This window comes from Ambystoma mexicanum, chromosome 5q (genome assembly GCF_040938575.1).
Source record: "Ambystoma mexicanum isolate Mex_15411 chromosome 5q, UKY_AmexF1_1, whole genome shotgun sequence".
Lineage (NCBI taxonomy): Eukaryota > Metazoa > Chordata > Amphibia > Caudata > Ambystomatidae > Ambystoma > Ambystoma mexicanum.
Genome location: NC_090933.1, coordinates 358,223,210 through 358,250,797, shown reverse-complemented (window position 1 = coordinate 358,250,797; position 27,588 = coordinate 358,223,210). Strand labels below are relative to the sequence as shown.

Below are 27,588 nucleotides of genomic sequence, written 5' to 3'. Positions count from 1 at the left end.
AATGTAAACAGAATCATGGCCACGATAGAACAAATCAGGTAATTCAGCTGTATGTGTTTTAGATTATTTTGAGGACAAAAAGGCGTCTGGCTGTATCGCTGTAGGCAAAGATGGACTCAAGTGAATTTGTCTTAAATTAGTGGAGAGCAGATTGGTGATGCTTGGCAAGGGACATCAATAATACCATGAATGAGGGAATGAGCAGGAGCGTGGGGGCAGCTATTAGGTGAGAGAATGATATGGGGCCAGAGAAGGGAGCGAGAGCAAAAGGTTTCCCTTGTGTAAGGGCAGTGAGAGAGTGGATGTTGGTGAGGTCATGGTCAGAGAGCAAAGGGGTCAGTCGCTGTGGCGGACAGGGGTCAGATTTAAACCACCAAGGACCTTTGTGTAATACCTCTTGCATGTCTAATACATTTCTATTTCTGTGTGTACCTGCCTCTCACGGAGAGGCATGTGTTTTCCAATCTGGCTGCAGCTCCAGCGAAGGATGGGAAGAAGCACAAGAGGCGCTAGGGCGGGAATCGTACCATGTACAGTCTCCTACAGTGTAGACCTAGACATTCTCGAGCATGAGCGGGAATCACATACCATGTACAGCCTCCTACAGTGGAGGCCTAGGCATTCTCGAGCATGAGCGGGAATCACATACCATGTACAGCCTCCTACAGTGGAGGCCTAGGCATTCTCGAGCATGAGCGGGAATCACATACCATGTACAGCCTCCTACAGTGGAGGCCTAGGCATTCTCGAGCATGAGCGGGAATCACATACCATGTACAGCCTCCTACAGTGGAGGCCTAGGCATTCTCGAGCATGAGCGGGAATCACATACCATGTACAGCCTCCTACAGTGGAGGCCTAGGCATTCTCGAGCATGAGCGGGAATCACATACCATGTACAGCCTCCTACAGTGGAGGCCTAGGCATTCTCGAGCATGAGCGGGAATCACATACCATGTACAGCCTCCTACAGTGGAGGCCTAGGCATTCTCGAGCATGAGGGGGAATCACATACCATGTACAGCCTCCTACAGTGGAGGCCTAGGCATTCTCGAGCATCCTCACAACAGCGGACAGCAGCGCCGTTGTAATTTCAGAGCCCCGGCCATTTCTTGATTTGGTTTTCATCATGATTTTAGGCCAATATCAACAATGTTACTTTCCTTGTTGTCAACCTCCTTGACTCTTTCTTTGCCATCGTCCTCAGATTAGAAGCAAACAGAGCTCCAGCCAGTCAAAATCATCGGCTCTCATTGACCCCTCTTCTTTCTTCCTCATTGTTCTCAGAACAGCAGGCAGCAGAGCTGCAGACATTTGAAAGACTTGGAGGCCATTTATTTTCACAGACATTTCTTTTTCTTTAAACCGGTATGCCGTGGCATCCAGTGTCTTTGCAGAAGTCAGCAAGAGAGGATAACGCTGTACAAGTGAAGTCTGCAACTCCTTCCAATAGAAAAGAAGGGAGGGGGCTCCACCTTGCACAGCGGATCAAGAGAAAGCTTATTTGTGTGTCTTCTGTTCTGCCCTGGAGGTGTGTTGTCGTTCAGAGGCAAAGTGATCTGGAGGTAATGCATGAACTCTAGAAGGTGATCTGCGCCCCCAAGGGAGGCCAGTGGATGCATGGAGATGATGAGGCGAGGCAGGTTGCAGAGTGAAAGAAAAATATCTGTCAACTCACCCGCATATGATGGGTGAAACCCGCGATATGGTCATTCCGCTCAGCTGCCAATCGTCTTACTGGCTAATTTGTGTCAATGGAGAGCACATCTGCAAAAACAAAATCTTCGCATTTCACCCGCATTTTGATTCCTAAAGGTTGACGGGTATGAAGAAAGCCTTAGCCCTTTCTCTACCCATAGTAGATATACACGCGCATTCAAATTTGCGTAAGAAGCGTTGCCGTCCCAGCAGTGAAAGGGTTAAGATGGTCAAGCGAGTTTTCGAGAAGGTCAGCACTAAGGGGTCTACAGAAAGTTGATAATGAGCAGATTTGGTCATACCCTTGTAGTGTCAGATGACGTAACAGGATGTAGAAAATGATTCCCATAGAGAATTGAGGAAGCCAGTATTATACACCAGGATTAACAGGTTGGGGGAACATCTCCAGATTTGGTTGAGTCTAGCTTGAGAGCGAAGCAAGCCAGCAAATGTATTAGGCATTCTTGGAATTCTTTGGCCAATGGATGTCAAGTGCAAAGGATAATCCTCCGTGGGTGTTAGGAGACAGTTGCTGAACTGTGATGTCCTGTTCTTAAGAGTACAGACCCACCAGCTCCACCTGCGTTTCACATTTGAGTAGTCCGATTAAACCTTCTTTTCTTATTATTAACATTTGACCTGAGCTTTTTCCATCAATTCTTGATGACGCTTGCACCCTTCCACATAGGTAAAAGGGGGAGGACCTGGGGAACTCAATCTTCTCAGACTGGAGCCTCGCTGAAAGGAGTAAACAGAACACCCTCTGGACATACCACCTACACCCATGCACATGAGGATGGTGCCCAATGTTGTTGCATGGTTGAGAATCGCGGCCGGGTGGGCAAGGAGAAGGGGGGGGCAAGGCATCCATTGAGAATATGCAGCACATCGTGCAGCACCTGGAGGCCTGTCGTCAGTGTGCTACATCATGTCCTGAAGCCTGACAAATAGGTAACAAGAGGGATGGGTTTAGGCACGCAGTCGTCTACCGGATTGGATCCAATCATCTTTCCAGAGATGTTTCCTGAGGAAGGGAGATGAGTTACTTGTCCCATGTTTTGTAAGTAAGCAGGCTTGAGATAAGGGCTCTTGAGAAGTGGGGTGATTTTGTTGGAAGCTTCATGGAGACGGAAAGTTCTAAGTTGGATAAAGTTTGTTTGGAGCTGATCTCTATTGATGACAAAAATTGCAGCTCCACAGAGACACATTTGTTATGACCGCAATGAGATTGATCACAAACCAACCTCTGGAAATGATCATTCTGCGTTTTGGACCAGTGGCATGCCTTATATTTCCCATGAGAGCGAGTACTGTAGCCACCTTGAAATTCGTGGCCTCAAAAGCAGACCACAGATAGTCTAATTTGTTTTTAGGTGGTGGCTTTCAGGAGAAGCAGGTTTTCACTGATTTGCAAGTCTGGAGAAAAAACCTTAACAGGCCATTGGTGTCCAAGTGGAAGGGCCGGAGGACCAGCGTGAGCTCAGTCAGGTGTACATTTTTGTGGATACAAATTTGCACACGAGAGCTGGTTTTCTGGAAGCCCCACAGAGGAAAGGTCTGATTAGGCCTGTTTTGAATGCTAATTAATAAACTCTCCATAATATATAAATACCTGGGCGGCCGACTCCTGTTGGAACATAAAGATGAAGTTATTGTACTCCATTGCACCAGCGCTCCGTTGGTTAGGACTGGGCTTTTGATGTTTGTGGGCAGTTAAGATGGTCCTCCTTTTATGTTCTTTGCAAGCAATCAGATTACAGGAAAAATCCATGACATTGTGTTATTGTCTCCTTTCTATTTGTTGAGAGCAGTGTCAGGACATACTGAACTCCATCTTCCTGAATTAAGCAGCTGCCATCACAGCTCTGCCACGCCCCAAGCTCTAGTGATTGTGAACTCCTTTGCCACATTACACCATTTGGAAGAAAAGCTTTTCCATCTGTGAGGCAGTAATCAAAATTTACTCTCCTGTTTCATTTGTTGCAGTTCTGAGGATCGCAACGGCACAGCGACAGAAATCTGAACATTGTGAACACCTGGAACAAGAGATTTATAAATAAGTTCATCATTGTTGTGGGGGCATTCCTTGCTGCCATTACCAAGATGTTAAAATAATTCATACATTTCTAATTGGAAATCGCCAAAACAGTGCTTAGAACATTTGATGAGAATTTGCTATGAAATAATCTGGAAGGATTCAGGTGCTTTGCACTTCAGTAGTGTCATGCCGCAAGGCGTCAGTTGCGGCTTCTGGGTGGATTCAGTGGGATGTGCACGGTGGCGGGTAATCGCAGTTGGAAGTGGAGCAGTGCGGATAAGTGTGTGGCTGGCCTTGTCTGAAATCAAGGGTGTCTTTCTGATTGAAAGGCAATCTTCCTGATTTTGATTTCATCCCATCACTTCACGGAATCAATAGAAAACCATCAAATCTCCATTCAAATCATTAGCTTTGAGGGAGTTGCCAGGTTGGGAAGCAATCTTCCTGATTTTGATTTTGAACTCAAATCCCTCTGAAAAGGACAAAGGTAAGCACATTCCTCTATAAAGGTTCAAAATATCCTGGATCTTTACGAACTGGAAAGTGTCTGATTTGATTTATTGCTGTATCGCAGATTTTTCTTCACTAGAAAATCTCCATGATTTTTCTTTTGATCCCAAATGCCATCCATGCGACCCTGGTCTTTGGAAAGCATAGCAAGCGAGGCCTGATAGCCAAAGCTTCCTTGGGAACAAGACAATGCTTTGCAACATGCGTTCACTCCCAGGTCTGGTGTTTAGAAGATGGAGGAGTCCGGTATTAAGTGTAATATAAAGCACCAATACAGTAAATAAACTATGGATAGAAAAGGAAAAAGAAATACATTTTAGTAGCCCTCATGGAGAGCAGAAATATTGAAAGTGCTTTGTCACAACCTAACATGCATTTGTCCGGGGGTCTGAATGCCTGCATTCCCCTCTATTCCTTCCTCGCCCCTCCGTCTGTATGCATGTGTTACCTAAATGTTCTAGGACTAGTAGATTCGTCTGTCCTGAGTATTCCCAACCCACCTTATTCTGTCCCCCTACCCCAGCTGAGTCGAAACTGTAACACTTCATGCACTTGCACTTGTAGAAACGCCGTCAGGCCTAGAATACGAGTTTTCTGTTTTGATCCTTCAGAATCTTCAAGGCCTAAGAATGATTATAGTATTCCCTTGTTCCCTTTCCGGCTTGAAGCGCTTTGAAGCACCCCACTGTGTATAAGTGCTGTATAAATAAACAGTTACAATTACAATGGTGGTAGCCAAAGGTAATTGCTCAAATCTTTACCCAAGTTGATCCTGTTTATTAATTAGTCCGACAGACCCATTACTTTTAGGAACTCATCGTGCACCTGCACCCACACTACAATTCCCAGGGTTCCTGGTTCAGGAAATGATCTCCTGACAGATCCTTTCATTTTAGCTGCACAACATACACTTGTACGTTAAGTACAATTTCCAAGGTCCGTGGAACATTAAATAAAACTCACGCATTAGAAACTCACAGGACCGTAAAACCGGGATGAGATCAACATTATGGCATGGGTACATTCCACTCTACACACCAATTCGTGTGGTTGGACCCAGCCAACGCAGGGGAGAGAACATTTAGATATAGACGGGGCCTGGAGCTCCCAGGTCGCCCGGGCCACTACAGTCGCGCTCCTTTGAGGGAACGGAGGTTTTACGGGTCACACTATTAGTGACTGCTTTTTGGTTTTTATGATTGACTAATAGGTGACAGCATTTAAGTGCACTAAAGTTTTGCTTTCTGCAATAGATAACTGATGTGCACTATCTGTGAATACATGTACAAATAGTTATGATCTTGACGATTATGTGCTATTTCTTTATTTGGAACTGTTTGGAGGACTTTTCTTATTGAAATGAAGTCTGTTCATTTTCGCTTTATTTTGGACCGCTTTCTCATATGTTCAGTGCTTTGGTGAAAGCACTTTTTCAATATAAATTAATAGAAAATACAAATACAAGTATTAGGAAGGGAGCTGTTTGTCAAAGATTTCACATTTTAAGCAAGTTCCATCCTTTTTGCATTACTAGGTCCATGCGCTTCCTGGTCTTTTAATAATTGGGCCTCTGTTGGCTTTCTTAAAATGTGTTGGGAAGGAGCGATGGTTGTCCCAGCCCCCAAGCGCTTTTGCATGTGGCAGAGGGCCGGAATTGAGTAGTAGGGGGTAGGGGAGGTTACAGCAGGGACAGGGGGTGTTAGTAGGGGCTATAGTGTGGAAAGTGTAGTGAATGTTTTAGCTTTAAAGTAAACTGGGAATGAAACGCCATCTTAGATAATAGCAGCCATATTGAAATCCAGGCCTAGCGTTGCTCTGGAGTTAGGGCCGCTGGCCCCAAGGCTCCCATGAGGAAGTAAGTGATTGCATGCAAGAATAGGTTGTAGCATGGGCACTGGTGAGAAAGGCCTGAGCTGCAGAGATTCATAGACCTTCCATTGTCTCATGTTGCCAGTATTCGTATCCCATAAAGAATGCACCCTGCAAGGCCAGGAGGGGATTGAAAGAATGATCCCACGAGAAAGAGGGCGCGAACCTCTGACCTTCCCTGTCCCAGCCCTAACTAATAGCACTCAAATGCCCCCATCCATGGACCCCCAGCATTCCAAGGTACCAGTCATTCCCAGACCAGTGACCATAAAACTGTTAGACCCCCAATCGATCAGAAAAGATCAGAAAGCAGGGACTAGTTGCCTTCACCAAAGGTCACGTGATTTGTGCTGCGAGGTGCGCGGAGGGATAAAACAACATAGCTAAAACAGGGGTGGGGGGTTTTGGACAGGCGCCGACGTGTCTGGAATCGAGATAGTGTATGCAATAATATGGCCTTGAAGTACCTTCTTAGCACTTGTCTGCCATACCAGGTGCACATTAGGTCAGAGATGTAGAAAGCATTGTTTTTTATTCCAAATTAGATAATTATTCGTAACTGCTGATGTTTTGGGAAGAGCCCACGTCGAAAAAGATGGACAGAAGAGGCTGGGACAAAAGGCCTGGCATCCCTTATGGAGCATGTGGCTTATGTATAGGGTCGCATCAACCAGTCATTTGGATTTGTACATTATGTAACTAATGCAACTGATGACGCGTTGTGCCTTCATATAGTGCCGCTCAAACTAATTTTGGCAAAACGTTCCGTGTCAGCAGAGTTCTTTGGTGGCGCATTTTTTGTTTTGTGTGGAATAAAACTTTGTTTTTTTTGCAAGAGGTGTGCTGAGCCTTTTTCCCTAGCAGTGCATGTTTTTTTCTGGTGTGAGCGTTGAGGGACTTTTCTACAAATGTTACATGCAAGTTCGCTGTAGATCCATGTATCAGTATCTAACATTTTACATCGCAGTTCACTGCAGCTCTGTAAGTGGCGCCACAGAGAACTCACATGTAAAAGTTTAAGAAAGCCAACAGAAGACAAATACACGTAAAGCCCATCTCCCATGGGGAAAAAAAGAATTGAAAACTAGTTGCACCCCAGAAGAATCTTTAGGGGCAAATGTCGATCATCCTCACGTTCGTAGGCGCACAGGCCGGGTACTGTAGGCTCGGGTTGGTGGGCCGTTACTAGTCCTAAGCCTCTAAACATGGGGATGATGACTATAAGCATCATCCACTTTGAGTCATATGTTATGCCCATTGGGTATCTTGTATTCCATAGAGTATTGTATCGGATGAGTAGACATGTGTTAATTTGAATTCAAACAATGATTTGTACCAAGATGAAATTCCATCATAGTTGTATTTCAATTGCCTGGGTTTTGCAAATCCTCGCTTCTTCAGGGCAGTGAAATATAATTATTGGCAACTCTCTTTCAAAATTGAAATCAGATATGCAAATTTGGACTGTTGGGTTGCAATCGTAAATAACAATACATTACTTTTCAAAGATGTAAATGCTGGTTAGGGCAGGATTCTATCACCTCTTTCTATTTTTCAACAGGGTATGACAGCTCTACCGGGTTAATAATCACTCCTTGGTAATACTTTCTTTTTTTCATACTTTCTCATATTTTTCATTCTTTCTTATATATTCTTTCGTACAGTGTAAGGGTGTTGAACAAGGAAGCTGACACAAAGGTGATATGGTGATGGCTAGAAACTTTTAATTATGGAAAAAAGAAGACACTCACTATCCCTATCTTCTAAGAGGGGTTTCCCTGCTTCAATCTAATACTAAAGGATTTGTTAGAATGTCCATCATAATCAAACTAAACCATCCTGTGTCACAAAGGTTGCCAGGGAGAATTTCTTCCTTCCCATGGCTTGCAGGTTCCACACAATCTTTGCACAGGTTCTGGACCAGGAAAATGACTCCCTTCTCCTGGTATTGGTCTGTACACTTCACATTAAGGCCTGGCAACTCTGGAGTATTTTCCAAGGGCTTTAGTTTCTTCTCCAGGAGACTGATTACCTTTTCCTGGTGTTTAAACAGTTTTTCTTTGTGTCTGTCCACTTGATGAATATTTTGCCACTCTCTCGGTATTAGCAAAGTCCCAACCCCTTCTCTGGTGATCAAAGGACTTATCTTTGCTACTCCAACAAGGAAGTTCTACTCAGATACCCAATTCACTTAAGTTGGGATCCCAGAGCATTCTCTGGTGGTCAGTGGGCTTATTGCTGCCACTGCGATGAGGAGTTCTCCTCAGATTCTTGATTCACTATTGTTGGGGTCCCCGGCCCATCCCTGCTGGTCAAAGGGCTTATTGTTGCCACTGCAACAAGGAAGGTCTCCTCGGAAGCCTGATTCGCAATTATTAGGGTCCCTAACCTGTCTCTTGTGGTCCGTGGTCTTACGTCATCCAGTCGTTTTTCCATTACAATTGGGACGAGGGAGATCCTCCATGATGCACTCTACAAAGCTCTGTTCCCCAATTGCCCTATAGCTGCCACTGGGGTGAGGAACATTACATTGTGTCCCTCTCTCCGCCACCTCCGTATCCCTACCAGGTCTCCCATGCCTCCCTTTACCTTCTTGAGGAATGCAGCACGGCACCGGTCCTTCCTGGGATGGGGTTCCTTGTAGGCAGATTCCTCTGCTATTCTCGCCTGCATCGACGGTCCCCGGTGCACCTCCACGGTCCTCCGCTCCTTACGGTCTTGGCTTTGCTTTTGGACCCGATGGTCCACGTTGTTGCGATCACATCACTGTTTCTTCCATTCGGCCGCTCAGATGGGTCTGCTCCCATCAGACCCACGATGGACTCTCGCAGCCTGCCGCTGGCATCTTCTGCACAGCCTTTCTTCTGCAGCTCACTCAGAGTTCCAAACTCCCAGTCTCCAGCCAACACCTGGTTTCGCCACGATCGGACACACTTCAGTCCATCTTCTCTTTCCTTTTTATCCCCAGGACTCTGCCCTTGTGCAGCGTCAACGCCTGTAGTCAATGTCTCTTTGTCATTCCTAGTGCCCCCGGTGAGCCACCTCGTGGGAGTAATTAAGAGTTGGTTATTCTTAATTCTTTTTGTGTACTTCATTGTCTCATTATGCTCTGTTCTGGCTATATCCCATGTATGAAAAAATGCATGGGTTTACTCTCAATTAAATGGCTCAGAATGGAGGGGGAATTATGGATTGTTGGGGAGTGACATTGCTCAACGGGCTGTACCCTAGGTGATCATCCTTGTCCCCAGAGTTGCATTCCCTCCCCATGAGGTCCTCCCACATTTAACCACCCCCAGAGGGACTATTGGGTAGTCAGCGCACCTCCCTGGCCTCATGGGAAAGGGCTCCCGCTTGGGGCGAAGTGACAAAACCTTGCAAATCCTGACAACAGGTAATCTATTAGAATGCGCCTTAGTTGCCTTAAACCTTACAGATCCCTACAAAGGTAGCACGGGATTCCCTGATAGAATTATATTTATAATGAATGCATCTAATCTTAACAAACACAATAATTAACTGGAGTGGTTTGGGTGTTTCAATGAACACACTTGAGCATTTATCAATAATTGCAAATCACCCTTCATTTACGGAGCCAGGCTTTAACCACCAGTTTACACATTTTATTATAAATATTTATGCTACTATTAAAAACACTGTGGACTTTACCGTGTTCCCGCCATGTGAAGGGTTAGGCGTCTGCACCCCAAAGCTCATTGATTATGGATAGGAGAGACTGTTACACCAAGACAGAACACCAAAATAAAAAGAATTTTCCGCAGTTGCTCACCGTCTCGCGTACCTGTATTCCGATGGACAAGTTTTTCCTGAACTGGTTCTTCTTCCTCTCCTCTGCCAGGACACTGGCAATGGTGCTGGTGGAGTTGACTGTGGAAGTATTGCTGCCCATATGTTGGCTGGCTGGCCCGTGGATCTGTGCGTTTGCCGCTTCAATGGCGGCGGTGAGGGCCTTCATGCTGTCCAAGCTCTCGGTGGAGTTACTGAGTCCAGAGCTGTTGATGTCACCCCGTTGCCCGTGTCCATCCATGTAGGCATCCTGGGCCGACTCAGTGCTGCTCTGGGCTGTGATGGAAATGAATGGCTTTGTCGTCGTTCTTGGTGGCACTGGAGGTGGCGTCTTCTTGTACGTTGTGATACAGGATGACACTAAAAAATAAAAGAAATCAATTGAATTTTAAGGTTTGCATCGTATGCAGGGATTTCTTCAGAGGTCAACAGGAGAGTATGTTAGAAAGGAAGAAAAGTCAAAACATGGCCAAAAAGAATATCGCTTTCCTAAACATTTTGCCTTTATTTTTCTCCAATGTTTTTTAATGACCTGACTTAGGTAGTATGTCCCTGTCATTATTTCCATTAATTAACACTCGGGGCAATTTTACAATGTGCCAGGTCATAAAAGTAAATTGTAAAATGTTTTACGGTTTACTTTTATGCTCTCACACATTTTTGCTGCGGGAGGTAGTAGTATCTATGCTGTGCTTTCCCGTCTCGGGAGAGCATATCGTTTTACGCCTGCATGAGGCGTAAAACCAAATGCAGCCTTTTATTTCTATCAAAGCAGAGAGTAAAAGTGAAAACTAAGTAGCTCATTTTCTGTAGTGAGGTAATATGAATGAAAGGCATAAAAGCCTTTAGTGTGTCTTTTACGGCTTTTATTCACTCCACACCACATTTTCAATCATTTGGATAGCGGAGAGGAGAGGCGGAAGGGAACTTGCCTTTCTGCCGCCTTGCTTCCTCTCCGCCATACAAATGCTCCAGCATTTGCGCCGCCGGCATGGATTTTAATGCCATTGGAAATAATGGAGATCACTATTGAGTCTGCCAGCTTCATGCACAAGCATAAAGCAGGCGGGCCCCTTAGGGATCCATTGTACACGCTGCCTGCCACATGTTCAATTACAGTTACACGCTGCCCCCGAATTTAAATGTAACTGCAAATCTGTTTACCATTCGCACACTTTGCAAGGCGGAGGGAAAAAGTGCAGGGCAAAAGGCGGCAAACATATCTTTTGCCCTGCCCATTTGCACTCTGCCGTGCAAATGCTGAAGGATTTGGTGCAGGGGATCTGGCTATGCCTGAGTACAAACGTACCAGTTCCTGCCGTCAAATTACGAATAGGAGCAAAATGAGCTCCCATATGTTTCAAACTGACCCACTTAAATTTGTCTTGGGTTGGCATGAACTTCAAGGCATAATAAATTCAATGTAATACAGTCTACCCATTGCTTTTACTTATATGCACTAACATATATGGTATCTTGGCAGGAAGCCTGGGTTTGTAACTAAAACACTGATGTGCGGCCTGGAGATAATATTTATGTATAGGGCAGCCCCTTGGAAATAAAGCTTTACAAAAAAGGTCCCCAATCTCAGCAGGTCTCCCCTGTATCTGGTGTGGAGAATCCTGCAGATCCCCCGCGGTAACCCTGTCTAAAGTCTCAACCCAGGTGGCCAGGAGAGGGCAGACACCTCCTGATCCCAATCCTGGGGGTGGTTTACTGTGGGAGGATCAACTGGGTGGCAACAAGGCCCGGGGTAGTGGGGTGACTTCGCAGGGCGAGACACAGTATTTTTCCTTGAAGAGGAATACTCTTACCACAGATTTACAGGAGTAATTGGCCATTTTTATATATCTCGGCCTCCTACTAAGGATGGAAAGGCATATTTTAAAGAAGTGACACAATCTTGTGTTGAACCCAGATAAATCTTTTGTACCCCTAAATCCCCATATCCTCCAAAATGCCAAAGGCATGCCAAAAGGAACACCAAACATATAACTTTTCCTGTCCCATCTGTCTCTCAAAAGGTTAAACCTTACAACTCGTCATTCAATAATATCAAGGGAGGGAAAACCATCCTTAAAATGAAGTAAAGAAACTGAATTCGTCTAAGGTGGACTACATGTCCCAGAATTCCTCAGGGACTGTTACTAAGAAGAGGACTGGAGAGGCATGTAGGAACCAAGGACAGGCAGGCAGGCCTAATAGCTTAGGTATAGTTAGGCAATTGATTCTAAGGGCCTGTACCTGAAGCCAATTAATCCAGCTCAGGGGCATAAAAGGCTACAGCAGGAAGGAGCAGAAAAAAGAAGCTGGAGCAGGAGCTGGAAGGTCGGCAGTATCAGAAGCAGAATAAGCAGAGCATGAGGCTGGCAGTTCACTAGGAATTGTGACCACAGAAGGAACACCTGAGCAGGGTTCCATGTAATAATGTCGCCACAAAAATATCGCCATGCAAAAAATATCGCCGAAAAATGGTCGTTTTTTGTGGCGACATTATTGCATGGAACATGCGGGGGACACCCCCGCAACCCCCTAATTTTTTATTTTGTAAAGTTTTTTTTTTTTCGCCCCTGTCGCCATATATATGGTCACCCAAATAATATCGCCACAACATTTTTTCCCGGCGATATTATTTACGGCAAATATATATGTGACGATATTATTACCTGATACCCTGAGCAGAGGAAGAGCAGATTTCACCTGCATGCTCTGAGTTGGTTCCATGCTCACAAACCCTGTTTGGAAGAGACTGCAATTAACATGACATGCAGGCTTTCCAGGTGCGCCTAATTGGTGTGAATGCAGAGCAGAAGTTGTGAATCCACCCAGGACCTGTGTGCAGAAGCAAGCAGAGGAAAGCTGGAGAGAGGAAGACTCTCAATTAATGAGGATGGATCAGAGACACCCGTGCAGCAGAGCGGTGTGGGTCCCAAGAGTGCCTGTAGCAGTAGCAGCAGAAGAAATCAAGCCAGGAAGCAGAAGCAGCCCGCAGACGCTGTGATTGTGTAGTGAGTAAAGGGAAGCTCCATACTCCAAATCATCAGGAATACCTTCCTGGAAACTGTAGCCAGCTTAATGTATACTTGCGTACACATAAAAGCGAGTAAAAGTTGTTAGCAGAAGTTGGAAGTCATTCTTACAAGGGAATCATATCACACGCTTATATTAACAAAGCTGAAGTACCCGTGTGTGGAGAAAGTATCTCCTTTCCCCTTTGTTAGATGTAACCTGCTGCAGAGCGGTCATGTGTCTCCTATTAAAGAGAAGAACGTTGCCGGTAAACCTTATGAAGCAGAACTTGACTTTCATGCAATGTTACAAAGCCAATTTAACATCAGAAAAGGTCGCGCATGAAACTGTGTTTGCCAATTCCCTTTGAAGCATAACCGAAAGGAGGGAACACACATCTTTTAAAGTGGTAGTTCAATATCAAAACGAAATTGCGTCTGCCTAATTTCATTTCTACAAAGAAACTTGCTTCTTGTAACATACTGAACACGGATGTAGAAGTTGTAGAAGTGGCTGGTGTTAAACGAAGAACAAATATTACCCAAACCAGTAGTCCAAACCCTGTTAAAGTGAAACCTGCTCATTTAAGAACTGAACACCATTGTTTTAAAGTTGCTGCAGCAGTCATAACCCGAGAGTCCTCTGGCACAAGGGTGACAAGGTTATCAAAGGCTGGAAGAGTGGAAATACAGCTTTGGGGTAACTACTGGAGGCAAACAGTGTATATGAAACTCGAGGCGGAAGCCTGGTACTTGCTAAGAAGTACTCATTAAAATCTGTAGAGCTGATACTGTTCAAGTTGAGAAGAAACAGTCTGGGAGCTAAAGGCAGATTTTCTGGTAGCTGCAAGACAGAAAGGAAAGGCAAAGAGGCTACCCTTTCTTGCCATACAAGAGAGAAAAGTGCCTTGCCAACCTGTAGAGGTCGAAAAGTCTTGTTGAAGTTACCTAAAATTCTGAGTTGTAGTAGCAGCAGTAGAACTGTGGTTGTCGATACTTTTGTCAGAACTGTAGCAGTTGGATGTAGTAGAAGCATAAGTCAACTGTGGGGCAAGGAAGCCTGCTCTCACAGTATCATTGGCAGAAGGGGGTTGCTAGAAAGAGAGAGCAAACCCTAAGAAGAAGTATCCTGAAAAACTGTATTTAATGAAACCACAGGAGTTACAGGAAGAAGAGCTGTTGCTAAGCAGAAGTAGTAGTTTTGTCTTCAACTTTACCCATTCTTTCCTGAAAGGAGGTTCTCCAGGAATACCACAGGTGCTGTTGTTTTCTTTGTGGAACCTGGAAATGTAGAACCTGATAGAATGGAGAGGCCTGATTTGTTATCATTACAGAACCATTACCCATCATTACCTATTGTTAGAGAATCATTTCTCATTGTTACCCATTATTACCCCTTTTGGAATCCAGTTATCCATTTATCCTGTTTAGTTATCCATCATCTTATTAGTACTTATTAGGAGTACATGAAATAGTAACATTATACTATTCTAATTATTACCAGGCATTTGAATAGAGAAATGGGCCCTGTTATATGAAGGGTTTGCTTAGTTATGTTATTGCCATATATGTTGAAAGAGATGCTTTTAGAATTATGTATTATGCCATTTATGTAGCGATTAGGCTGAGAGAAACGTGATAGGCACTATAGAGAATGAATGAGGCCTGGTATATTCACAGAGACATGTAGTGCCATTTAGAGACACAGTATATTTGTAGTAACACATGTAGAGATGATATTATGTATTATGTATGAATGTAGAGAGACACGTATGCATTGCACTTAGAATATGCAATGAGTTTGCATTATGTAGCGCTTGGGTTTGTGTGAGAGAGTAAGCACTAGAAAGCATGAGGCCTATGGCATTATAAAGCCATTTCTGGAAGGAGACACAGAAGCACCATTTGGATCTGTGCGAAGTTGTTATGAATTACTGTGAAAGAAAGGAATTCGTAAACAGTTTGGTTGATAAGAGGTTGCCTTTGCCTTAGTAGAGACACGGAGAAGGAGGCCTAATCAGCCTTAGGCTGGTGTTCTCAGAGACAGAAAAGGTGGGGGCCAGGCAGCAGAGGCGCTTTTGACATGGACAGAGGGAGAAGTGCTTTTGCATGAGAGGAGAGATGGCCTGTTCTCTGGAGGAGAGAGGGATTTCGTGAAGCTAACAGTGGTATGAATGGAGAAATAGATTGCCTGTGGTGCAAAACACCATCTATCCAACAGAAGAAGACCATGATAGCGATATGCTTTGAAATGTCATGCTGACAGAACACACAGTGTTTGACCAGAACATGGAGTGAAAGTACATGCAAACACAGACTTTCAGGCATTGCTCATATTTAGAAATTCTGACAGAGAAAGAGGCGTTTTAGCTTAGAGATTGAATGTGCCCATAGAGATTTGTATATGTCATTGCACTATAACCAGAGGTGAAGAGATTGGAGTTTTTAGATGTTGATGGAGTTCGAGTTCGATGAGAGAGAGAGGCGTTTGGTGTGGCAGTGACGCAGCCTTGGCAGACCAGCTTGGCAGAGATCGATGAGCTTGGCAGAGGCTTGAGGCAGTTCGAGTGACCAGATCTTGAGAGAAAGGCCTGGCCCTGACACTGACTGACTGGCTCGTTGCAGAGTGAGCGGGAGAGGAGAGACAGAGAAACACTGAGAACAGAAAAAGGGGAGTATTGCTGAATAAGACTTGTGCATGGGAGAATTAGAACATACACTCACACAGAACTTTGGCTGACATGATAGATGGGGAAATCAGACAGGGATTGTGCCTAGAGAGAGAGAGAGAGTGAGGAATGGTGTGGATTGGAGAGGAATGCTGAATGCTGGCACTTGCCATATGTATATTGCATTAGACATTATAGATCCAGTTAATCACAGGCTTGTATTAGAAGCCTGTAAGGCTTATAGTTATTTCACTGCATGGTAGATTTGCACCAAAAGTATAAAGGTGCAAATTTGATATTTGCATTACATTATTGCTTGCACCATGCCTTGCTGGGCATGAATACATGTATTCTATTGTTATAATTGAATCGATTCATGTGTTTTCTTTGTGTCTTTTTGATTGATTGATTGATTGATTGTTTATTTATATAGCGCCTATACACAATGAGTTTCAAAGTACTTCAAGGAGCGAGGGAACATAGGAAAATACAGTTACATTCAGTAAAAGTCCTTGAAACAATACAGGATGTGAAAAATAACTATCATAATAGGCCTGTCGACATTTCTGATAGTGCATGTGCATAGAACAAGTAAGGCAAGAGGTAATGGAAAAGAAGGAGAACAAAGCAAGCAGTAACATTACTATGTCTGATGACAATTGATGTAGTGCAGGTGGTATACAAGAGGAGGGATGGGAGGGGGGGCGGGGGATATGAGTGGGGAGAGGAGATGAACAAGGCATGCTACTGAGCAAATTTGTCAGTGACAAATTTAAAAAGCAGGGGTGTGGGGAGGAGAGAGAAGAACAAGGGGGGAGGAGGGGAGACGAACAAGCTGCTATCAAAAGTCAAGGGAACAGATGATAGGAGTAAGTGCTAGGAGGGGAAAGGCTGAGAGGAGGGAGAAATAAGTAGGATGGGGAGTAGGAAGATAGTAGAAGAGGAGGGAATTTTGGAGGGGGGAAAGGGGTAGAAGGCAGGTAACGGGGGGTACACAGAGCCAAAAAAAGGGGGGAGCAAGGCCGGGTGGGGGCACACAGACACTCACGGGTGGGGCATGGGGGCACACAGACACTCACAGGGAGGCATGGGGGCACACAGACACTCATGGGGGCAAGGGGCACACAGACACTCACAGGGGCATGGGGGCACGCAGACACTCACGGGGGGCAAGGGGGCACACAGACACTCACGGGGGAATGGGGTGCACACAGACACTCACGGGGTAGCATGGGGGCACACAGACAATCATGGGGGCAAGGGGCACACAGACACTCACAGGGGTCAAGGGGGGCACACAGACACTCACGGGGGGGATGGGGGCACACAGACACTCACGGGGGGCAAGGGGTGCACACATCCACTCACGGGGGGCATGGGGGCACACAGACACTCATGGGGGAAACGGGGGCACACAGACACTCACAGGGGGCAAGGGGGGCACACAGACACTCACGGGGGGATGGGGGCACACAGATACTCACGGGGGGCATGGGGCATGTTATTGTGTCCATAGGAGTAAGATAGGAGTATGTGATGTAAGTAATCTAGGAGTAACACAGTGCACAAAGGCCCTGAGATACGAAAGCACGGGGGCATAGTGATCCACACCCCCCCTAGGAGATTGTCTAGGATTGTAGACCATGGTAGGAATTGGTTTATGGTCTCACAGAAAGGGAATCTTTTCATTAGGAAAGAAGGAATTGTTACAAGTGGATTTTTATTTTGTGTGAACTTTGGTTTCTTTGGAACTTTTCAAGACTTGATTTAAGAGTTTCTTTTCCTTTGAGGAAATTGACTTTGGGGCATTACTGGGGGAGCAAGATCTGCACCGGACAAGTAGAAGTCATCCAAGACACTGGTTATTTGGTAACCTTTAATATTTGTTGTTTCTGTGTTGCTTTGAATGTTCATGTTGTTTAGTGTGAGGGTTAGTGCTGTGTATGCTAGGAGGGTTTCCCTTAGATCCTAGACTATGTAGGCAACCCCCTGTTAGAATAGGTTTAGTTAGGGATTATTTTCAAATTTTGTTTAAAATAAAATGTCAAACCTTGAAAAAACTAAACACAGTTGTGAGTCTCACATACCTGACCCATCACACTCGTCTCCTTGTAGAATTGGTGGGTGCTATTACATCCCACCACAACAATGGGTTGGGATTAGAGAGTGTGTCCAAAGCCATCTAGACATAAGTCCTGTTATGGGCTTAATGGTCATTCCAGAGGAATGAAAGCCACACATGTTTATCGTGGAGTCTACTGTGATGTTTCTCAGGCTCTTAGAGTATTCACACACCGTCTGGTTCTACAACCACACAATCCTTACATTATGGGCTATACAAATGGGGGGTTGGCAGCCCAGAGAGCCACTCAATTGGCTATTATTAATAAATACATCCTGATGAAATTCGACAGTGTTTCCACATCACCAGTCGAGCTCCCTGTACACACTCAAGCTGATATGCAACAAGGTCCTTTAGACCTAGTTGACCAACCTGTACTTGTTCCACTCAGTAATTCACCAATAAAACCTAATACTACTGTTGATAGAGCGGCTCTGTAAACTATCATCTCTAATGTGGTCCACCTACCTACCCTCCTACGAAGAGTAGTCAACTCCCAGAACCTCGCCACCAAACAGAGACTCCACCATCTGTTGACAACTACGGTCATGATGACCGGAACTGGTTAAATGTGAACTCAGACATCACAAGATTATCAGTCATTGAAAACATAGCCTTGGTTGCTATCCCTTTCAGAGACAACAATATTGATATCAAACAGCCTGACAACACTTTCAGTCAAACTCCAAATCTCAGATCATCACTAACCAACAATGTTTGTGCTTGATTTATGCTTGGTTCAAAATGGAGCGGGCGCGCAATGCATTCTAGGGAGCGCTCGGAGCCATGTTGGATATTTACTTCACTTCGCAGTGAAAGGCTGCACACATTTTGCTGAAGTGTTAGATTCACAGTGCTGAGACAAACATGCTTTTTCAAACTTGGTATGCAGTCAAGGCCATTTCTGCTGGGAAAGCTAATGTTGTTATGGCTTGCTAATGTTCTCTGTGGAGCGTGTTTTTAGAGCAGGGAGGCCCTGCGTTCCTTGGGGGGAGCTCTCGATTGACCCAGCTGGCAACCGACGGCTGTTCCTCAACTGCGCAGGTGCAATTCCAGAAGGTTTGAGAATTAACTCCCCTTTTGTGGAGTTCCTATATATGCGGAAACCCGGAGGGGGTCAGGTGAGACTTCATCCAGAGAAGGACGCTCCGTCTGGCCTTCCTGTGAGCTGTGGTACTCTCGGCCTGGCTGTCCCCGGAGTCTTCCAGCCGCTTCTGGATGAGATGAGGACTTGAATTACGCTCACGGTGATGTATTTCCTTTTGATTTCTTTATTCCTTCTGTGAACTAGGTCCATGTTATTTTTATGAGTGATTTCTATGTATTTGTAAGCTTTGAATAAATAGCCGTAAAGAGCTGATTTATCTTCTAAGAGTGCGTGGTTGTGAGTTATTGTGTCTGTCTGTTTTTGTGGTTCAAAGTACTTGCCCCATTATTGCATTGATGATTTATGGTCCTTTCGTGCACTTTTCGGGAGAGAGCAGTACATTTTTGGCGCCACAAACAGTATGTACGTGATGAGTTGTTCCGTTAATCCAAGAATCTGTTGAAATGTAGATAAGATTTGGTTGTTGTGTAAGTGAATTTTTCTTTGCTCTTTGGTAACTGTTTGACTGCCTGCGGGAGTGATTGCAGTGTGGAGAAGAAAATATATAGGTTCAACAAGGCTTTGCTTTGCTTGTGATAATGAGTAGTTTGTTCAAAAAGAAGAGCGTTACCGCTGGCGGTGACCGTTCTGATGTTGTTATTCCAGGTTGGACTAAGAGTCTGTATGATAAGTTGGCTCAAGCATGGGCATGTGGGGCCGGTTTAAGTGAAACTTGGGATCAAGGATTGGGAGATGCCGATCCGACTGATGTAATTGCATGCTTGCAACAAGTTCCAGTAGAACGTGGTAAAGAATGCGCGGCATTAGGTAGGCGAGGTTGGGTTCTTTTGCATGCTTATAGGAAAATACATCAGAGGCAAATGGATATGAAAGCTGAGGTTTTGAGATTAGAGAGAGAACTAGCTGCAGAACGGCAGACTGTGTTAATGCAGCAGATTCAAATGAAATTGTTTAAAGATAAGGCTGACACATATCAGGCGGTGGCCGAGAGGGCAGCAGTCAGAATAGCGCGATATAAGTATAGGAAAAGACGGGGAGGGGTCAACAAAAGAAAGGTGGCAACTGTAATCGCTACCGCTGGTGTAGACTGGGATCCGGACAAATGGGATGGTGATATTTTTGATTCGACCAGTCTAGAAAGTAGTTCTGCAGAAGAGTTTGACCCCAAACCAGAGGTGAAACAGAAAACAGTGGCGGCAAAGCCTGTTAGAAGGCGGCGAGCCAGACCACACTCGCAGAATCCGGCTGGCGGAATGGTGGATTTAACCACGCTGGAGGATTACACACAACAGGAGGTTGGGGAAATTATTACCTGTTTGAGGCAAAAATCAGGGGAAGCTTTATTGACATGGATGGTGAGACTGCTACATGGGGGTGCTGCAGGGTTGTTGGTAGATTCTACTGATTCACCGCGTTTTTTACCCCTGTCAATGTACAGGAGGTCTTAAGAGCAGGACCGCCCCCTGATGCTAATGGTCAAGATACGCAGGTGTCTTTGTTGCACCTGGTAGCCCAAGCATTTAACCGTAAATACCCTATTACCACAGATTGGCCCAGTGAAGAAACAAAGTGGTATACGTTGAGAGAAGCAATTCAAAAAGTCAGAGAGCATGCTATGAAAGAGGCAATTCACATAGATGCTCCTGATCACATGGGAGCCGTGCCGCTCTCAGTTTCAACATGAAACATGGTGATTAGAACTGTGCCACCTGCATACAAAAGTATCATTATGACTTTGCTCGTAGACATGACGGGCAAGGCTACGGATGAGGTAGCAGATGCCATTCGGCAACTTGCAGATTTAGGAGAGTGGGATAAGAGCGAGAAAAAGCCACGGGAGAGAGAGAGGGGCGCAGTGAGAGAAGAACTGAAGGCAGGCGGCAAGATAGCAGAGACTCCCGAGTGTCCCGAAAAGACATGTTTCTGGCTTTGTTAAAAGATGGTGTGCCACACGAAGAAATTGATGGCATTGAAACCAGAGTAATGTATGAATTATACAAAAAACGACGACTTGCAGCCAAAGAACGGTATGAACAGGTTAAGAAACAAGTAGTCACCACGACAAAGGGGGATGCCTCACCTTCTGCTCCCCCTGCAGAAGAACAAGATGAAGGGTCTATGGGGACACCTTCCCCGTACCAGCCGACATATGCTGATTTGAGAAAGGTGGTGAGTGCTATGCTAGAGGCGGACACGAGTCACACTCATTCGAAGTTTGACTAGGGCTTCGGCCATGCTCCGGCAGCGTCTGCCCGCATAAAAGTGGATAGGCGGCCTCATGTTGATGTTAAGATTTTTTGGGGGCCAGGAAACACACAAGGGGTGCGAGCATTGATAGACACTGGGGCGGAGGCCTCTTTGATTCATGGTAATCCGAAACGATTTAAAGGCAAACAGTTTACGATTACACGTTTAGGGGGAAAGGAGACCCCCGCAGTGCAAACGAGAGTGGAGATGAAAATAGGCAACTTAAAGAGGCAGAAATACCAAGTGTTGATTGTCCCGATACCTGGATATATAATTGGCTTTGACATTTTGGAAGGGCTAACCTTGGGACTTGGCGGTAAAACTTACCAGTTTGGGGTGAGTGCATTAATTTGTACACCCATTACTGTAGGCAAATTGAAGATGCCCCCAGTGCAAGTGCCAGTAGCGACTAAGCGGGTAGCCATGAAACAATACCGCATTCCTGGGGGGCACAAAGAAATCTCAGACACCATCAAAGAGTACGTGGAGGCGGGTGTATTACGCCCTATTACCACATCATGGAACAATCCGCTCTGGCCCATTAAAAAGGGGGATGGGTCGTGGAGGATGACGGTGGATTACAGGGTGTTGAATAAATACACTCCTCGCTTAGTGCCCGCAGTCCCAGATGCTATTACTTTGATTGAAAATGTTCAAAGGTTTGAGGGGACTTGGTATGCAGTGATCGATTTAGCTAATGCATTTTTCTCCATGCCAATTGCTGACGAGTGTCAAGAACAGTTTGCATTTTCATTGGGTGGACGTCAGTACACTTTCACGAGACTACCCATGGGGTACATACACAGTCCGACTATCTGTCACCGGCTGGTGGCAGAGCACTTAGACAAGATACTGTGTAAACCTGACATACATATCTCTCATTACATTGATGATATTTTGATCCAGTGCAAGGATGAGCATAGCGTGCAAAGTCAGCTAGATGTCCTTATAGAAGGATTGAATAAGGAAGGGTGGGAGATTAATCCGAGTAAAATTCAAGGCCCAGCTGAAACAGTGATATTCCTAGGGATTCAGTGGCATCATGGGCATCGAGAAATGGTGCCAAAAGCACAACAGAAAATACTTGAATTCACCACTCCAACGAGCAAAAAGCAACCCCAGCAGTTTATAGGACTGTTTGGCTTTTGGAAACAGCACATTCCGCATTTAGGGCAGATATTGGCCCCCCTCTACAAAGTGACACGTAAGAAATATGAGTTTCAGTGGGGGGAAGAGCAGCAGAGAGCCTTTGAGATGGCGAAAGACACAGTGCAGCAGGTGCTTGATTTATGGCTCTTGAAGGAAGGCGAAGTGGAATTAAATGTGTCTGTGCAAGACAATTATGCTAACTGCAGTGTGTGGCAGAAACAAGACAGGAAACGTGTGCCATTAGGATTTTGGAGTCGTAAGTTGCCCGATGCTGGTAACTCATATACTCCGTTTGAAAAGCAATTGCTGGCATGTTATTGGGCTCTTGTTGATACCGAACAGATGACCTTAGGTCATGATGTATTCATGAGACCTGAAATACCAATCATGGAGTGGGTACTGAGCTCTCCTAAAATGCATTGTATAGGACATGCTCAAGAAGTCAGCATAATTAAGTGGAAATGGTATATTCAAGACGGAGCCAAATCAGGAAAGGGTGGAGTGGCTAAGTTACATGAGCAAGTAGCCAACATACCGCCCTCAGATTACATACCAGCGGAGGTGCCTGAAAAACATGAGTCTCCGGTGAAATGGGGAGTCCCTTACAGTGATTTGACCGTGGAACAAACAGAGCATGCTTGGTTCACGGATGGTTCAGCTCGATATGTGGGAACTGACCGGTACTGGAAAGCAGTGTCGTACAATCCCAAAACAAAAAAGATGTTGATAACGACAGGGAAAGGAAAGAGCAGTCAGTTTGAAGAACTTTATGCAGTTTACCAAGCATTGAAACAAGAGACCCCTGGTCAATGCCATGTGTACACAGATTCATGGTCAGTGGCGAATGGATTGGCAGTGTGGTTGCCGACTTGGCAAAAGAATGGATGGAAGATTCATTCAAAAGAGTTGTGGGGAAAAGAACTGTGGCAAGATATTGCAGAAATGTTGTTGCAAAGTGAAGTCACTGTATTTCATGTGGACGCGCCTTGTGCCACAGATTCATTAGAACGTTGATTTCATTCTGTTGCAGACGAACACACCAAGATTGCGACAATGGATGCAGAGGCTCGGGAAGACGATATGGAGGGTTTGGCCAAATGGGCCCATCAGAAAAGTGGGCACCTTGGAGAAAAGGCTACTATCAGGTGGGCACAAGCTCGAGGCATCAGTCTTCCTTTAGAACTAGTGAAAACAATCATTTTGCAGTGTTCTGTGTGCCAACACCAATTACATAGACCGATACCTCAAATTGTTCGAGGCACATTGCGAAGAGGAAAATTACCTGGTCAAATTTGGCAGATTGATTATATCGGTCCTATGCCAAACAGCAGAGGTTGTCAGTATACATGCACTATTGTAGATACATACTCGGGATATTTGATGGTTTTGCCGTGCAAACGTGCAACCCAATTGAATACCATCAGGTTGTTAGATCAGATCATATTACATTATAGAGTGCCTTTGCAGATTCAAAGTGACAATGGGTTACATTTCAAAGGCAAACTAATCCAGGAGTTTTGTCAGGAAAAGAGCATTGAGTGGATATATCACATCCCCTACCACTCAGCTGCAGCAGGGCTAATGGAACGAATGAATGGGTTACTGAAAGAACAGTTGCACAAATCTGGAGACGGCAGTTTGGCAGGCTGGCGTGATCGTGTGTTTGATGCGGTGCAAGTGCTGAACAATAGGCTTGTGTATGAACATGAAACTCCTTTAATGCGATTAATGACTCCTAATTTACAGGTTCAACCCAATTCAGTTAGAGAAACATTGTTATACTGGGAAATGACACCAGGTTCCTTAGCTCCCTATCGAGCAACTCCAGAGTCAGCAGGGGTAGACTTGCATTCTAATGAAGAAATCAGATTAGATCCAAGAGGAATAGTTGTTACTGAAACAGGGATTGGAGTACAGATTCCCCCAGAGCATATGGGATGGATTGCCCCTAGATCTGGCCTAGCATTGAAGGGAGTTCAAGTGTTGGGAGGGGTAATTGATGCTGATTACCAAGGTGAGATCAAAGTAATCTTAATGAATAGTGGGGATCAGTTGTTATCAATACACAAGGGTGATCGAGTGGCCCAATTGATAATCATTCCCATTAAATTGTCCATGATTAAGAAAGGGGAGCCTCCTACAGTGTTAACTACCCGTGGGGATTGCGGTTTTGGCTCTTCAGACAGTATGGTACCGGGTGCAAAAGTGTGGGTGGAAAAGCCAAGTGGCCCACCAGTGCCCGCAGATGTCATTGCATCAGGCAAAGATCAAGTGGTTTTAGTGATGGAGCCTGGTAGAAAGAAATGGCAATATGTACCTGCAGACAAATGTTACCTAAGAGAGTGATGTGCAACACTGATATCTCTTTTCTGGGTTTGCCTTGTAGATCCTGGGTCTGGTTGCTGTGACTGTGGCACTAAATGGACTCCATTTGGACGGGTTCGACGATCTTCTGTTACCAGTGACAAATGTCACATCTGTGCCAGTGATCAAGGGGATACTGATAGTGATGAATAATGTCCCCAAGCAGCCCTATGCCAGTGCCGACAATCCCGCCAGACCGAAGACATGGATCCGTGAAATGCGACAAATACATCAGGAGCAAGTGAAAACGACCTTGATGCCAGCTGTGCAGGAACCCTTTGTAGGACGGAGGAAACACTCTCCTATGATAAGTAGAAAATATGTGGATATATCTGGCACAGCAAGTACTGAATATATCACACTTTTGTTTGACTGATGTGCCCAATGCTGAAGCTTTATTGACTACATGTTTAGTAGCGGTGCCGACGCCTGTTCCGGTTTTAAAGCATATTTTCGGCGTCACACATAATGATTCTTTATTTCAAGATTCAGACCTTAGACAATCTTTTTCAGTCTACGAATATTGCAGATTCTGCCAAGAAACCGACAAGAAATGGAGGAATTTAACACGTGTGATTACGTACAACATAACCCAAGGTGATGTGTGCTACATTATGACGTGCAAAGCACAAGGAATTGGTAAATGCAGACAAATAGAGTTGACCAATCAGCGCAATCATACAATGTTCGAGAGGCGACTATGTTCGCGAGTGTCACGCAAATGCACCAGTGTAAATAACACTGTCTTGCAATCATACAGTGATAACTGCTAGTCATTTGAATCATGTGAAACTTCCAACAGGATGGCTCTTTTCATGTGGTAACATTACATATACTTATATTCCAGCTAACATTTCTGGAGGTCCATGTGCTTTGACTCGATTAGGACTAATGATGTTTCCTTTACACTCAGCGATAACTCGAGGTAAAAGGTCAACCTTTGAATCTGTAGGGCTATCTCCTGACTGTGATTCACATGTACATTTGCTATCAGAAGCTGAGGTTTTAGCATTAACCCTTTCATTAGTAGGTGTTTGGGGTTTAGCTGCTGGAGGTTACAAATCTTTGCTGAAATTAGCGTGTTTAGTAGTCAAAAGTCTTAATCATACTTCGCAGGCTTTAGAAGAATTACTCCTTGATAGTCAAGTTATTAGAAAAGCAACTTTACAGAACAGAGCTGCTGTTGATTATGTATTGCTGAAACATAATTTAGGGTGTAAAGCCTTTGAAGGTATGTGTTGTTTCAATTTAAGTGACCACTCACAATCCATTGAAAGTCATATTCGAGGTTTGAGGGATCTCATTTCTCAAGTGTCTCAAGATCGTAACAAAAACTGGTGGGATTGGTTATTTTCATGGATAACTGATATTGGGGGTACACTATGTTATATTTTTGCTTGCATTTTTATTACATTGTTTATTATAATTGCTTGTTGTTGATGCCTTTAATGTGTTCCCAATTTAGTTTTAACATTTTTTTAGGTTTCAGAGACCAGTTTCAGTGCCACCTGGCTATGGAAGATAAATATCCAAAGGGTGGAATTGTTGTGCTTGATTTATGTTCGGTTCAAAATGGCGCGGGCACGCAATGCATTCTGGGAGCGCTCGGAGCCATGTTGGATATTTACTTCACTTCGCAGTGAAAGGCTGCACACATTTTGCTGAAGTGTTAGATTCACAGTGCTGAGACAAACATGCTTTTTCAAACTTGGTATGCAGTCAAGGCCATTTCTGCTGGGAAAGCTAACGTTGTTATGGCTTGCTACTGTTCTCCGTGGAGCGTGTTTTTAGAGCAGGGAGGCCCTGCTTTCCTTGGGGGCAGCTCTCGATTGACCCAGCTGACAACCGACGGCTGTTCCTCAACTGCACAGGTGCAATTCCAGAAGGTTCGAGAATTAACTCCCCTTTTGTGGAGTTCCTATATATGCGGAAACCCGGAGGGGGTCAGGTGAGACTTCATCCAGAAAAGGACGCTCCGTCTGGCCTTCCTGTGAGCTGTGGTACTCTCGGCCTGGCTGTCCCCGGAGTCTTCCAGCCGCTTCTGGACGAGATGAGGACTTCAATTACGCTCACGGTAATGTATTTCCTTTTGATTTCTTTATTTCTTCTGTGAACTAGGTCCATGTTATTTTTATGAGTGATTTCTATGTATTTGTAAGCCTTGAATAAATAGCCGTAAAGAGCTGATATATCTTCTAAGAGTGCGTGGTTGTGAGTTATTGTGTCTGTCTGTTTTTGTGGTTCAAAGTACTTGCTCCATTATTGCATTGATGATTTATGGTTGTTTCGTGCACTTTTCAGGGGAGAGCAGTACACAAAGTAAGAGACATAAACAATGAACTCACATCTCTACTTGGAGAATAAACATGATACTTAATCCTCCTTATCTATTTTGACTGATTGCAAAAACATTAAAGTTGCACTGTTAAGCGCCAGATCATTTAACAAACATGCAATTGAAATACATGATTAATTCATCGACAATGACGGTTGCATTCTGTGCCTAACAGCCACCTGGCTCACAGACTCCAGCGGCCCTATGATAACGCTGGCCACCCCTGAGGGATACACCATCTCCTGTAAAGATTGGGAGCAGGGCCATGGCGAAAGAGTAGCCATCCTTGCTAAGAACAAATTCCAGTTCTTCGAATCCCCTAGTCATTGCAACCACTGTCAAATTCTACACTTGAAACTTAATCCAACACACTGCAGTTGCGTTAACTTGCCTTGCTATATCCACGTCCCGAAGATATGCCAAATTTCAATGAGGATATTATACAGCTATTGAGATGACTGAATGGACCTAGTTGTGCCACCCTGTTTCTGGGAGATCGAAACTGCTGGCACAACAATATCACTTATAAGGACAAAATCTCAATAGAACAATTCCTTAACAAAATTGATTATTATGTCCACAATAACGACTCTACCTCTAAGAAAGCGAATAATCTAGACTGGGTATTCTCCAGAAATCTGGACATATGCATCAAAAATTCCAA

The 27,588-nt window shown here is 44.7% G+C and overlaps 1 protein-coding gene across 8 annotated transcripts in view; it reads right to left on the bottom strand.

Annotated features, from left to right (window-relative positions):
- The window catches only part of DLGAP1 (DLG associated protein 1), a 2,039,252-nt gene that overhangs the window by 234,186 nt on the left and 1,777,478 nt on the right, over positions 1-27,588 (bottom strand). For 7 of the 8 annotated variants that reach the window (XM_069620841.1, XM_069620846.1, XM_069620840.1 and 4 more), the window contains one exon: positions 9,906-10,282. In XM_069620841.1, coding sequence (XP_069476942.1) covers positions 9,906-10,282 — 377 coding nt within the window. The remainder of the gene's footprint in view (positions 1-9,905; positions 10,283-27,588) is intronic. The other variant, XM_069620845.1, reaches the window with a different exon arrangement.